The sequence below is a fragment of the Papaver somniferum genome, unplaced genomic scaffold (genome assembly GCF_003573695.1).
Source record: "Papaver somniferum cultivar HN1 unplaced genomic scaffold, ASM357369v1 unplaced-scaffold_5, whole genome shotgun sequence".
In the NCBI taxonomy this organism is placed as follows: Eukaryota; Viridiplantae; Streptophyta; class Magnoliopsida; order Ranunculales; family Papaveraceae; genus Papaver; species Papaver somniferum.
The window spans coordinates 1,292,572-1,304,305 of NW_020647637.1; the positions used below are offsets into that span (position 1 = coordinate 1,292,572).

Below are 11,734 nucleotides of genomic sequence, written 5' to 3' on the forward strand. Positions count from 1 at the left end.
AGTTGAGCTTCAGCTGGTGATTGAGATGTGTCTGGTGGTGCTAGTTGAATCAGGTGTAAGTGCAGTCGAGTTGGTGGAATTGTTTAGGAAGAGGAGCTGCAACTGAATTTGGTGAGAGTCAAGAAGAAGTTGTTGTTGCAGCTGAATTGAAGACTAGTTGCAGGTGGTGGATGTAGCTCACGTTGCAAGAAATGAGTGTCAGGATTTGGTGTCAGATAGCCTTGGTGTTGATATTGAGGTGCAGGACAAGTCTGAACACAAGAGAATGAGTTAGAGTTGGACGATGGGGTTTGCAGCTGCAGGTTAAGCTGTATGGGCCAACCAACACTATCCCTTGCTGCCAAACTCAAATCCCTGCATCTCCTAGCTCAACTGCAACCCCAGGCATCACCTAAACCTTCTCTGAGTTCACCCTTGGCAACATCAGCACCACCAATCCTTGGAGCACAAAAACCCAAATGTTCTTTTCTCAGCTTCATTCCAACTCAACACATGACCACCACGGCATCCATCACCAGCAGCTCAGCTCATTTCCAACAACAGTGACACCTTTCTCGCAATTCATATACCACCAACAAACCATCTGGCACTCAACTGCAGCTGCAACCAAACCATTAACCTCAACTGAAATCACCACCTGCAAATCTCTACACTGCAATGAGTAGAAAAACATATTGTGTTTTGGTTAGGACATATTTGAATATGCAGAAAAACATCGTAGCAATTGATAATTCAAAATTAATCAAAGTTGCATGAATAAAAAGGGAAGCACGACGGACAGAAAATATAATTGGAAGCAATGAAGAGAAAAAACTTACATGTTCAAGTGGAACGGATGCTGTCCTTGATTGGAATTAGACATTTTATAGAGATAATCGAATTAATGTTGTGATGAGCGTTTTACGGAAAAAATTCAATGGGTTTTGGAATAGCTTCTGTTGTTGAAGAGGGAATGGAAACTGGAATGGCATCATAGGGTTTGAGCCGTTCGGGAATAGGGGAGTTAAAGAGAAATCAAACTAATCCACATTAACAGTATCTTCTCCTTCTTCGATTGACCTGACATTGAATCACACACACAAAACTTCAATTTCTTCCATTCAATCCCAACGGTATCCACCAAATCAACAGTACCCAGTTCTTCATTTACTTCTCAGCTTCTCAATCCAAACCCTAACTTCATATTCTGTCAATCCATCTCCAATTCGAACAATCAACACCAGCATAATCATTCAAAACCAACACCAAGAACCCAATTTCAGTTCGAATTCAACCCTAGTCTTCGATTATCGAAACCATCACTGCCAAACACCATCAATACTTTCTTCACAAACTGAACCTTAATCTACTTTGCTTCTCAATTTCTATCAAACCCTTTTTCTCGAATTCCCATGTTCAATCAATTTCAGAACCATCATCAATTTCTTCCTACAAATCTTTTCAGTGAAACCCTAATTTAATTCCAAATCCTCTCTTCACTAATTTGAGCAGAAGAAAGAAAACGGAAGGAGAAGAAAACAAAGAAGAAGAAGATAAGAAGAAGAATGAATGAGATCGGACACGTGACTGACACACGTGTGAAGGACATTTCAGTAATCTTACCACATGTATGAGATCTCCCTATATGATATTTTGGCGAGATATTGACAAGTCAACGCGATAAATTGACCGAGATGGTTAAAGTGGATGGAATCCGTTTAACTTGCCTAGTTTTGCAAGAAATAAAAAAAGTGGCCTACAAATGAAAGTGAGGGTCCAGACCAGGCCTACTTCTGCATATAATCCATAAAACAAATAAAGAAAAAGAGTCTAATTGGAACCATACAAAAAAACTACTGGCTTCAAAGAGATGTGACTACCTAAAAATGTTTACCTTTTTCGCTGTCTATTTTTCACCGTATAAGTCCCAGAATTTAGCGAAACCATGCTCTCAACGTAACTCTCCAATATAAGGTTATCAAACCTACCATTAACGCCATTGAAATACAGAGACATAACCCTGTCATTCTTTGCATCATATAATATGAATTCCTTGCGCTCTTGTATCAGAATCTCTTCGTCTTTAATAGACCAATGTAACTGTGACAAAGCACAATATGATGTAATATCAACTTGAGTAGTGGTGAATTTCTTAACCCAAGTTTCTTTCACTCCATAAGTTTGCATGACCCATACATCAACTCGAACATCATCGATACCACAAACTAAGCAGAGGGACTCTCCCCACACTCTAAGCATAACATAACTATCTTTTGGACGTTCTATAATTGCTTCTGGAAAAGGCCAATTTATGAACTTCTCACTGCTAATATCAAAACAAAGTACAAATTTATGCTTTTCACCAGAGGAAGCCGCGACCGACCAGTGAAGAACACCATTTAGAAGCAAACCTACTAATTCACTTGGATTGTACCCATGGGTTATGGTGTTGAATCTACTCCATGAATTAGATTTTAACGCGAGTGCATGAACTTCATCCCGTGTTATACCTACCAACTTGTAATCATTAACTTTGCTATCAAAACCGAAACCATAACAACCGGTACTAATAAATACGTCTTCTGGTAGTATAATTTTCTTGTACTCATTAGTTGATGGGTTCCAAAGAATCACTGTAGGGATGTAAGTGGCCCCTAAACAAAGCAACCCATTACAAGATCCGATAAAATAAATGTGACGACTTTCAACTCCATTAACTTCTATCACTGGAGTATCCATTAAAACAGTTCCGACATCAGACTTGCTTGATGCTGCTGCTGTTAATATTGAAGCATAAGCTACAGAATAAAACGTATTTCCACCTTCCCCGTAGTTAGCACCTTTGATCATGATTCTAGGGTTTTTAGTTGTAAGAATAAGATGATCGTTCACAAATTTAGGGTTACAAACTAATCTACACCACCTCTTGCATACAGATTTGAAACGTAGGATGGATTTTACCGGTAACCTTAACAAAATCTCTTCTTGGATCTCTTCGGGAATGCTTGCGCTTGACATTGTTGCTTGTTGCTTCTTCTCTGCTCGTAGGGAATTAGGGTTACAGGGTCTAAATGCATGGAGTTAGTTTGACCGCATAATCCCCCTAGCTGGCTGCCTTGTATGGGCGTGCATCTGTTAAAGAGAGACGGAGTGACGTCCCTTACCCGGGTCAATAATGAAAAACTAAGCCCAAAGAAAATGCTTACTTGCCAATATCTTGTATCTTCTTCAATGACGCAACTACTGAACTTGTCTGGGAATGTTAACATCTAAAGCTGTCATTTCAATTTGATCATGAATTACAAATGATTAGTTATTGTGACCTCTGCTCTGCGATTCTACTTTTTATCAACTCGCATTTCCGTATCCAACGAACACCTCTCTACACAACCAACACAACACACCAACTGTTTGGGAAAAAGCAGGTCTTCTTCTTAATTTCTCAATTTTCAATGAAGTCCTGTTTTCCTTAATTTGAATTTAGTTATAATCAATTTTCATCTAGTATAGCAATTCTGGTGAGTTTGATTATACTCATTCATCTAGTATAGCAATTCTGGTTAGTTTGATTATACTCATAACTCTGGTTTTGGTAGTTTTACTAATAGCAATTCTCATTACAGTCATCTTATTTACTTTTATATTAACCACTTTTTTTTCTCTCTTCCGAGTTTGCTCTGCGACTCGGTATTCTTGAGAGTTTGTAACCGATCCACCATTAATAACCTTCTTTTGTCTTCATAATCTGATCTTTTGTATAACAAATCAGCTAAGTCGAACCTGAATCAAAATGATTTTTCAATTTGATGTTGGTTGAATAGGGATTGCTTTGCAGATGAAGGATCCGGAAGAAATGTATTCTTCATACCTCTTGAGTTTCTAGATGTATTTGGTCGAGTAGATGAAAACCTAATTGTTCCAGAAGCCAGAAACTGGGTTGAGTTCCTGGAATCTCTCTCCGATTTTCCTCCTGTAAGTACCCATAAGTTTCAAAGCATCGTACCTTTGTTTTCAGTTTAGTTCGTCCTCTTCTGTTTGTGGTACCTAGATTGGAAAAAATAGTAACATCCAAAATCAATTCCGAGTCTTTGTTCTCTCACAGCCCTTGCTGATTTAGTTTAAATCTCATTAACTTAGCTTTCTACACCAAAATCAGCCCAAACAGTTTTCACGGTCACTCTTCATATGACCAAACCCCAATCAACATCATCTACATCACGCCACAATCTGTTTTCTTATTTCCATAATACTAGCCCTTATAACTATCGGTTTTTATTTGATGGATTTATCACAACTCCTTTGTACTTCAAAAGGAGCCACATCTGGATCTCCAAGTTGATACAAATAAAGAGATTTAAAGTTATGGATACACAGGTGCTAGTAAATCAGCAAGCAAAGAAGATAGTTAATCAACAAAGAGAAATTAGTTCGGTTGCAAATATGGAAGAGAAAACAATATTTTTGGTAATACTCCATCTGCAAACTGGTGGTGGTTGGAAATCCTGGGAAATTGATCTGCATATCCACCGAATCGAAGAAATTCAACATCAAAACTCGGTTCAAACCGGATCTACCAAGAAAAATACAGTCCTAATTACGTGTTTTACGGGGAAGATGACATTACTATCTTCTTCATTTTTTTCACTTTGTTCGGCGAACAGTTTGCCGAGTCAATGGCAACTCGGGTTACGGAATCGGAAGCAATCCCAATGGGAAAGACCAATTTGATTCGACCCGGAATAATGTGGATACGGGTCACATTATCTCTACTGAGGACATATATCGCTTCGGGGGAAGAGCCTGTCTACCTTTCTGCTGTGGTTTCCGACAATGAAAAAGTTAAGGGTCCATTTGGACGACACGTAGAAACTTTTGCACATAAGGATATGGGACACAAGATGCGTCATCACGTGGAGGTGTATTATCCCGTGGAAGTATATTACCTCATGACGTTAAAATGGAAGCATTATCTCTTATGTTTTTTAAATAAGTGTTTTAAATTTCTTAGTATGGGTCCAACTGTAGTGAAGTTCAACTCCTTTAGTTGCTTTAAATATGTGTCGGTTTTAGTTAGTATGTCATTTAGTAGCTTTGTGTCTGTGTCTGTTTTAGTTACTATGTCCGCAAACATGTTTGCGATTATGTGTACTAGTTACTATGAAAATCTAGTTCTATGTGAAGATTTGAAAATTGGTCATACAACAATTCACTTTGCAGGTTTAAGATCCATTCGACTCCGGAAACGATTCTACATCAGCTTGCTTCCACAACAACTTGTACATATGCCATCCTCATCTCCAGTACCAAGTGATCTCTCTCTCCAAGACGACTTTGTCCGTCGGGTACTTAGTTTACCAACTAGGGATGACGACTACGAGGAAATTGGGATTCGTTATCTCCGGCGGGTACTTCGTTTTCCAACTAGGGATGACAAAGTCTTGAAACTGTTGCATTCAAAAAATTCTGGGCTGCTCTTATGGGTAGTCTTTCTAGAAGAGCTAATAGTCTTAGCCTTCGCCTTCTACCACTCTCAAAGTAGAATGTATCACCACACCTCCAACAAGCAGCTGACATCGGAATCAAGAAGAATCTGGGTGCGTCATACAACCATGCAATCTCATATCACCAACAAGCCAGAGAAGTCCCTAATCGCGTTGTCTAACATGTTTCTATGTAAGTTATGTAAGCTATGCTTGGAAAAACCGAGAAAGACCTCTAAACCAAAAGCGGATATCATCCTACCACAACCTTTACCTCTTAGGCCCCTAGGAGATAAAATCTGTTTTGATATTCCAATTATGTAAGTTCGGTTTCTTAAATAAATAATTCCAACCTTCAAAAAAAAAAATTGCTTTTATATTTTTATTTTTTTTACTCAAATTTACTTTTATATTCTAAACATAAACTATTTCCAAGAAAACGCAGAAGAAAGGAAGTAAGCAACAATTATGTCCTATCTCCAAGTAGCAACAAGGGCCTTCACTAAATCAATGAGAAGAAGGTTGTTGTGCGGCTTACCAAACAAAATCCATGAAAAAGAATTTGCTGGTTTTGGTTTTAGATAAAAGGGATATTTTCTATTTCCTCCCCTCCCAAGATCGTTAATTAGCGTTTCCTCCCCAAATAGATCAAAATTAGTGTTTCCTCCTATCGTCAGTTTTTTCATCCATTACTCAGTTAGCTGAGTCAGCACTTGTGCACGCATGGCGTAGATTGTACACGTGTTTCATGATCTACCCAAAATACCCACCCACTGAAAACCAACTTTAAACATGTGTTTAAGAATACCACATGTTCTCCTTCTTCTTCGGCACCAGTACGCCATCACCGATTGAAATGGATTCTTTCTGATTGAACCCAATCATTGAAATCAGATAAACTCGAACTCTAATCTTCTTTCCTTTTGTTGAAAATCTTCTTCGCATCGATCAAACCCAAGATTTACAGTAATAGTTTTGGGGGTTGTTTTTCCTATATCTGCTACTCACAGGAAAACTCGACCCACTCCAGTTTCTAATCGACTTCTTAAATATCAGCTAGCCCCTTCAAAACAACGTCCCTAAATCTGTAACAAAAATATATAGGCAACAGTAACCCCTTGTTTCTCTTCGAGTTGTTACATTACTCAAAAACCAGCCACTTCTCGACCAAAACCCACATATGCTTCATACTTAACTTTTGTGTCTTTGGCTTTGAAAATACATCCTAGCACATTGTAAATATACACAGGGACGATGGATGGCTAACAACAAGAGTCTTGGCAGTAAGAACTAGGTTCTCAGGCATTTTCTCATACACCTCATGTGTGTGAATCTAATGATAGAGAATTAATAATCTCTGTTGATTTGTATGTCATTCTCTATCTCCTTCCATGTAGAATTCAAATTCAAATCAAACCCATATTTCAGAAACCATACAACAACATTCATTCAATCCAGCAACAACACCATTATCATGTTAGGGTACCAACCCTAAACTCGTCATAAGCCCATGGGTAGAACTCAACTCGAAAACCAGTTGACTAGACGAGGGAACCCATTGACTTATAAACTACCAATTAAGTCCCATCCAACCAATGTGGGAGTAGGATCCCAACATCCCACCACGCTTCCAGACCCAACGTCCCCGTTGGCCCACTCTATCGACACTGACCAGAAGGTAGCCCTTTCTCTTATGGTGGCTTCACTCCCCTATCAGTATTCAATGCGGGTGACAACTACGCCCATACATAAGTGCCCCAACACTTTAATCTAGCCTATAGGTCACCCCTTCCGTGGAGCGGGCATGGGTCGTGGTGGTTGGCTCTGATGCCAAATGTTAGGGTACTGACCCTAAACTCGTCATAAGCTCATGGGTAAAACTCAACTCGAAAACCGGTTGACTAGACGAGGGAACCCATTGACTTATAAACTACCAATTAAGTCACATCTAACCAATGTGGGACTAGGATCCCAACATATCATCTTCAATTCGAACGGCAAACGTTTGTTCTTCCCTGAGTTCTCGATCAAATCTCCTGAATCTCCCCATGCATTGCTAAGAAATCTTCTTCTCATCGATCAATCCCATCTAGAGTTTTCATTCATAGATGGAAACCTCTTATTCGAGATCCAAACTCATCCTTCACCATTAAATCCGACTACCAAGTTAATCTCTTCCTTCACCATAAAATTCGAGCTACAACCTTCCTTTAACTACAACTGTTTTATACAATTATTCTTTCATGAAGAATCAACGTTTTTTTCTGCTTTTTTTTATTGGGATGGAGACCTTGGACGTGTTGATTAGACGAATAAGTAAAATCAAATTTGATTTTGAACGGGATGGTGGCTTTGGTTTAATTTGCCAAAACAGATGAGGGTATTTTGATAATTTGGTCGGACACGTGTATAATTTTGCCACGCGTATATTCTCGCTGACTCAGCTAACTGGAAAGTAGGTGGAAAAGCTAACGATGGGAGAAAACACTAATTTTGATCTAAATGGGGAGGAAACGCTAATTAGCAATCTTGGGAGGAGAGGAAACACAAAATAGCCCTAGATAAAATCATTGTACAAAGTATATCATTGCAGAGAGATTCGGTCTTTACGAGAATGACAAGCTTGTGAGGTAAGAATAGTTACAAAAACTCTTAAGAGAGGTGGTACCAAAAACTCTAGGAGTTGACGAATTTAATAAGAACAATCAGATATACAAATACTGAGTGCAGACAAGAATGTGAGGTAAGAATGTCTTTCTATGACAAACATTAGCAATAATTTGTCGAGAAGTTAAAATTCCTGTTCAAAATTGCTGGTAGTTCTAATTTGAAAGGATTTTATGTAATCTGGAAAGCAGAAGTAGTGCATCCGATAGAGACTAGGCACACACAACACAAGCGTAGTAAAAAGACTTCAAAATCGAAAGAGATACCCGAAGTCATATTCATAGATAATTAACTTAGAACTGTACTAAAAAATCCAACAGATTAGCATCTGGTAGAAACATTAAACATGAGCTAAAATTAACAGATTAGCATCTGGTAGAAACATTAAAGAACGTATCAGATTGATACGTGACAATCAATTAGGCCCCTCTTGTAGATGCAAAAAGAGACGATAAATGGGAGATTTTATCTACATGACAATCGAAAATGCATGACCATGTCTTTTCTTTAGTGAGTTCATGTCTAGGAGAGGAATTTAACACTAGTCCAAAACCCTACTAGGAAAATTCACTTGTGTAAAATCATCTAGAATCTGGTTCACTTACCCGAAGGCTTTGCAGTTATCTACTGGATCATATTTGGGCAAGGAGAAGAAGGTAAGAATCCTGCAAGCTGTCGAGAAGTTGCTGGCGTAGTTCTTGGTGAGAGATTCACAAACTCCAAGGCTTGTTGTTGTATTTCTAGAGGGTAATCTGCTACACACCCAATTCTTGGACCGGCTCCGGTGGACCATTTTCGTGAGAGTTGATGACCCAATTGATATGAAGATGTTGCCTTTTTGGAATTGATCCTCTCTAATATTTTTATCTTGGGCACATCTGCTCTTGGACTTTGGAGACCACCTGATAAGGTTCTCTTGTAACTTACCTTCCTTTCAATTCTGGGAGGAACTTCTGTTGGTTCTGAGGGTTTAGGGTCTTTCTCCGCTTCACCATTCGGAATTTCAAGTTGAAGAGATTTAGAAGATGCATGGGCTTCAGTTATATCAGAAAAGGCTTCAACTGCAATCCCATGAACTGACTTGCTGTCTCCATTGCTCTCGTAGTCATCAGTAGAAGAGCGTATCTACAATACCAGAAAATGAAGATAAGATCACTCGTTGATTCAAAGACCGAGAATCAAATCCATAACTGTTCTGAAATTACGAAATTCTTTCCCCTGACTATTGACCTTTAAACCACCAGGATTACGGGCTTCTGAGAATGGAACATCTAAAACACACAACGCATACCTGAACTTCATTGAGGTTGACCCCATTCTCACTGAGAAAGTCTTTGAAACTTTCAAGGTTTTCATCAGTTGGGCGATAATGTCCACTATATGCAGATATAGTCTGCAATAGGACGAGGAATTAGAATACAATATACATTAAGCTGATCGAAGGCTGGGTTAATAAATAGGCAAAGTTAAGATTGATTAGGAAGGCAACGACTCACCTTTAGCTGTCCATTCTCTGCAACAAGTCTTCCTGCTGCTAAGGTAGTTCCTCCAGCAAGAAAACTCGAATGATGGAAACACCCTTTCTTTTTCTGCACACAGCAAGCACCGTATAAGCAATTCAACAACAACAAAAAGAAAAATAGCACAAGCATGAGATTCTTACAATCTTATTACCTCGCCAGCATAGATTTTTTTAGAAGTGCTCATAACAAATATCCATTTAGCTCCGTCGGAGCCTATACTCGTATCCATAGGTTCTCCACTTAGCTTGTGATGAATAGTCCCTTCATTAATTATGTACTCATAGTGTTCCCTCTCTTGCTGATTTCAATAGGAAGTTGTTGCAACAAAGCATATCAGAAATCAAAAATGAAAACTTGCCCAAGATTTGCTATTCAAAAGACAACACAAGTTTGGGTTAGGAGACATACAGGTCCAAGATACTTGATGCATTGTTTTCGAAGCTTGGATCTGGGACACTTTTCGAGGTCAACATCTCTGCCATCTCCAATGTCCAGCCTACATTAACCACGAGACAGAACATGGTTCTTAAAATTACCATCAAATTTTATGAACTCATAATGTTTCAGAAAGCTTCTCTAAACTTCACATATACAAGCCTCGTTGAAAGGCAAGTAAAGAATCTTAACACAATTAGGTTCTCAATAACCCATTTACGAATTGTGCAATAACAATGAAATAACCAATAGTAGTTTTTCAACAAATATATTTACCATTTCATTCACCTCAAAGCTACTTTCTCATCAACAAAGTCTACTTTGTTCTACAGTACTAATAAAACAAATCTACGCCGACATTAAGGAATCAACAGGAGACTAAAAAAATTACTGAATTACACTCACCAGTAGAAGAAAGGCTGTCCTGCATCTCCATTACACCACTCTTCATAATACAAATGCAAACTATGCCCATATCGATGTCGTGGATCAATCTAAACAGTAAAAACAACAATTACCCCAAAATTAATAACATAAAAATTGAATAGAAACCTGCTAATTTTACTGGGTTTCATGAATTTTGATTCTTACAGCTTCAATCCAGTGTTGAAAAGCTAATTTCTTTGCTTTTGCATCTTTGGTTCCTCCTTTCCCAACCTGCACAAACCATATAAATTGGGAACTTTAAAAACTTCAGAAGAAAAAAAATTCAACAATTTCCTCAGTAAAATTCTGATAACAAGTCTGAAATCAAAGAAAAACAAACCTTGGAGGCATTCAAAGAAACTCGATTCCATCTTGAGACGGGTGTTTCAGGCACATTAAAGAAAGAAATTGTACTGTGATTCAACCTAGCAAAATCAATCGCTTGCCACCTACAAAACCCCGACCAAAAATGTCAAGAACAGATGGAAATTAGACAAGAAAAAAAGGGTCTTAGAGAAAATCAGCAAATCTTAAAGAAAAAAACAAAGGGGTTTGGTTTTAGAGTTAATGAAATTACCAGTATTCTTCAGCAAGAACAGCAGAATCAGCCAACTGACGCCGAGTTCTATACCCTCTGTAAGCCTTCTGCATCATCAATGCAGCTGTATCTTCTTCATCTTTGATTTCATTCTTCTTGATCACCATTGATTTCACCATCTCTGTAGTTATACTAATCAGCTTTTCAGAATGATTAACAATACCCTCCTTCTCATGATCAAGAACCACTGTTTTGTCTAGTATAGTATTACCAAAAGGGTATGAAGAAGGAGTGAGATTTTGTGTTTGAACCTCCATTAAAACAAAACCAAAACTTCTCCTGTTTTCCAGAGAGAGAAGGAGAAAGCAAAGCCCTAAGAAAGAAGAGAATGAGAAGAAGAAGAATGGAGATCTTCTGTTGCTTTATATAGTGCAATGGACCCTTCTTCTCTTAATTTTTTTTTTTTTTTTGGTCTAATTTTGTGAACAGGGAAGGGTAGATGGAGGATATTAAAGTCTGTATTGTGATAGGTTTGGTGAAGGTGATGAAACCAGTGGGACCTACTTTATTGCCTAGTCAGCTCCCTCCAGAGTGAGTGAGCGATGTTTTGGTGTAGCTTTGAAACATATCAATATGATGTGCTAGAGTAAAGTTGGACACTCCTATATGCAAGGGGAACAAAATAT

At 38.4% G+C, this 11,734-nt stretch overlaps 2 protein-coding genes across 2 annotated transcripts; both read right to left on the reverse strand.

Annotated features, from left to right (window-relative positions):
* Window positions 1-368: 368 nt before the first annotated feature.
* LOC113342932 (F-box/kelch-repeat protein At3g06240-like) lies at window positions 369-2,829 on the reverse strand. Its single transcript, XM_026587298.1, has 3 exons — window positions 1,897-2,829; window positions 581-652; window positions 369-473 (listed from the first exon to the last, which is right to left on the reverse strand). The coding sequence occupies exons 1-3, from the start codon at window positions 2,827-2,829 to the stop codon at window positions 369-371; spliced, it is 1,110 nt and encodes a 369-aa protein (XP_026443083.1).
* A 5,550-nt stretch (window positions 2,830-8,379) lies between these two features.
* On the reverse strand, window positions 8,380-11,509 carry LOC113342954 (IQ domain-containing protein IQM3-like). The gene is made up of 9 exons (XM_026587317.1): window positions 11,088-11,509; window positions 10,851-10,959; window positions 10,676-10,741; window positions 10,490-10,578; window positions 10,058-10,145; window positions 9,801-9,947; window positions 9,623-9,715; window positions 9,418-9,519; window positions 8,380-9,251 (listed from the first exon to the last, which is right to left on the reverse strand). Exons 1-9 carry the CDS (start codon window positions 11,363-11,365, stop codon window positions 8,751-8,753), a joined length of 1,473 nt encoding a protein of 490 aa, XP_026443102.1. The 5' UTR covers window positions 11,366-11,509; the 3' UTR covers window positions 8,380-8,750.
* Between the last annotated feature and the right edge of the window lie 225 nt (window positions 11,510-11,734).

Excerpts from the sequence above, each read along its gene's own strand:
- LOC113342954 (XM_026587317.1), bottom strand. The coding sequence starts at position 11,365 with ATGGAGGTTCAAACACAAAATCTCACTCCTTCTTCATACCCTTTTGGT. Across the intron at positions 10,960-11,087 it reads GTTCTTGCTGAAGAATACTG|GTGGCAAGCGATTGATTTTG; the intron begins GTAATTTCATTA and ends GGGGTTTTGTAG. Across the intron at positions 10,579-10,675 it reads TTCAACACTGGATTGAAGCT|ATTGATCCACGACATCGATA; the intron begins GTAAGAATCAAA and ends TTTACTGTTTAG.
- LOC113342932 (XM_026587298.1), bottom strand. The coding sequence starts at position 2,829 with ATGATCAAAGGTGCTAACTACGGGGAAGGTGGAAATACGTTTTATTCT. Across the intron at positions 653-1,896 it reads TAAATTCTGGGACTTATACG|TGTAGAGATTTGCAGGTGGT; the intron begins GTGAAAAATAGA and ends TACTCATTGCAG. Across the intron at positions 474-580 it reads CTGCAGTTGAGTGCCAGATG|CTGAGAAAAGAACATTTGGG; the intron begins GTTTGTTGGTGG and ends GTTGGAATGAAG.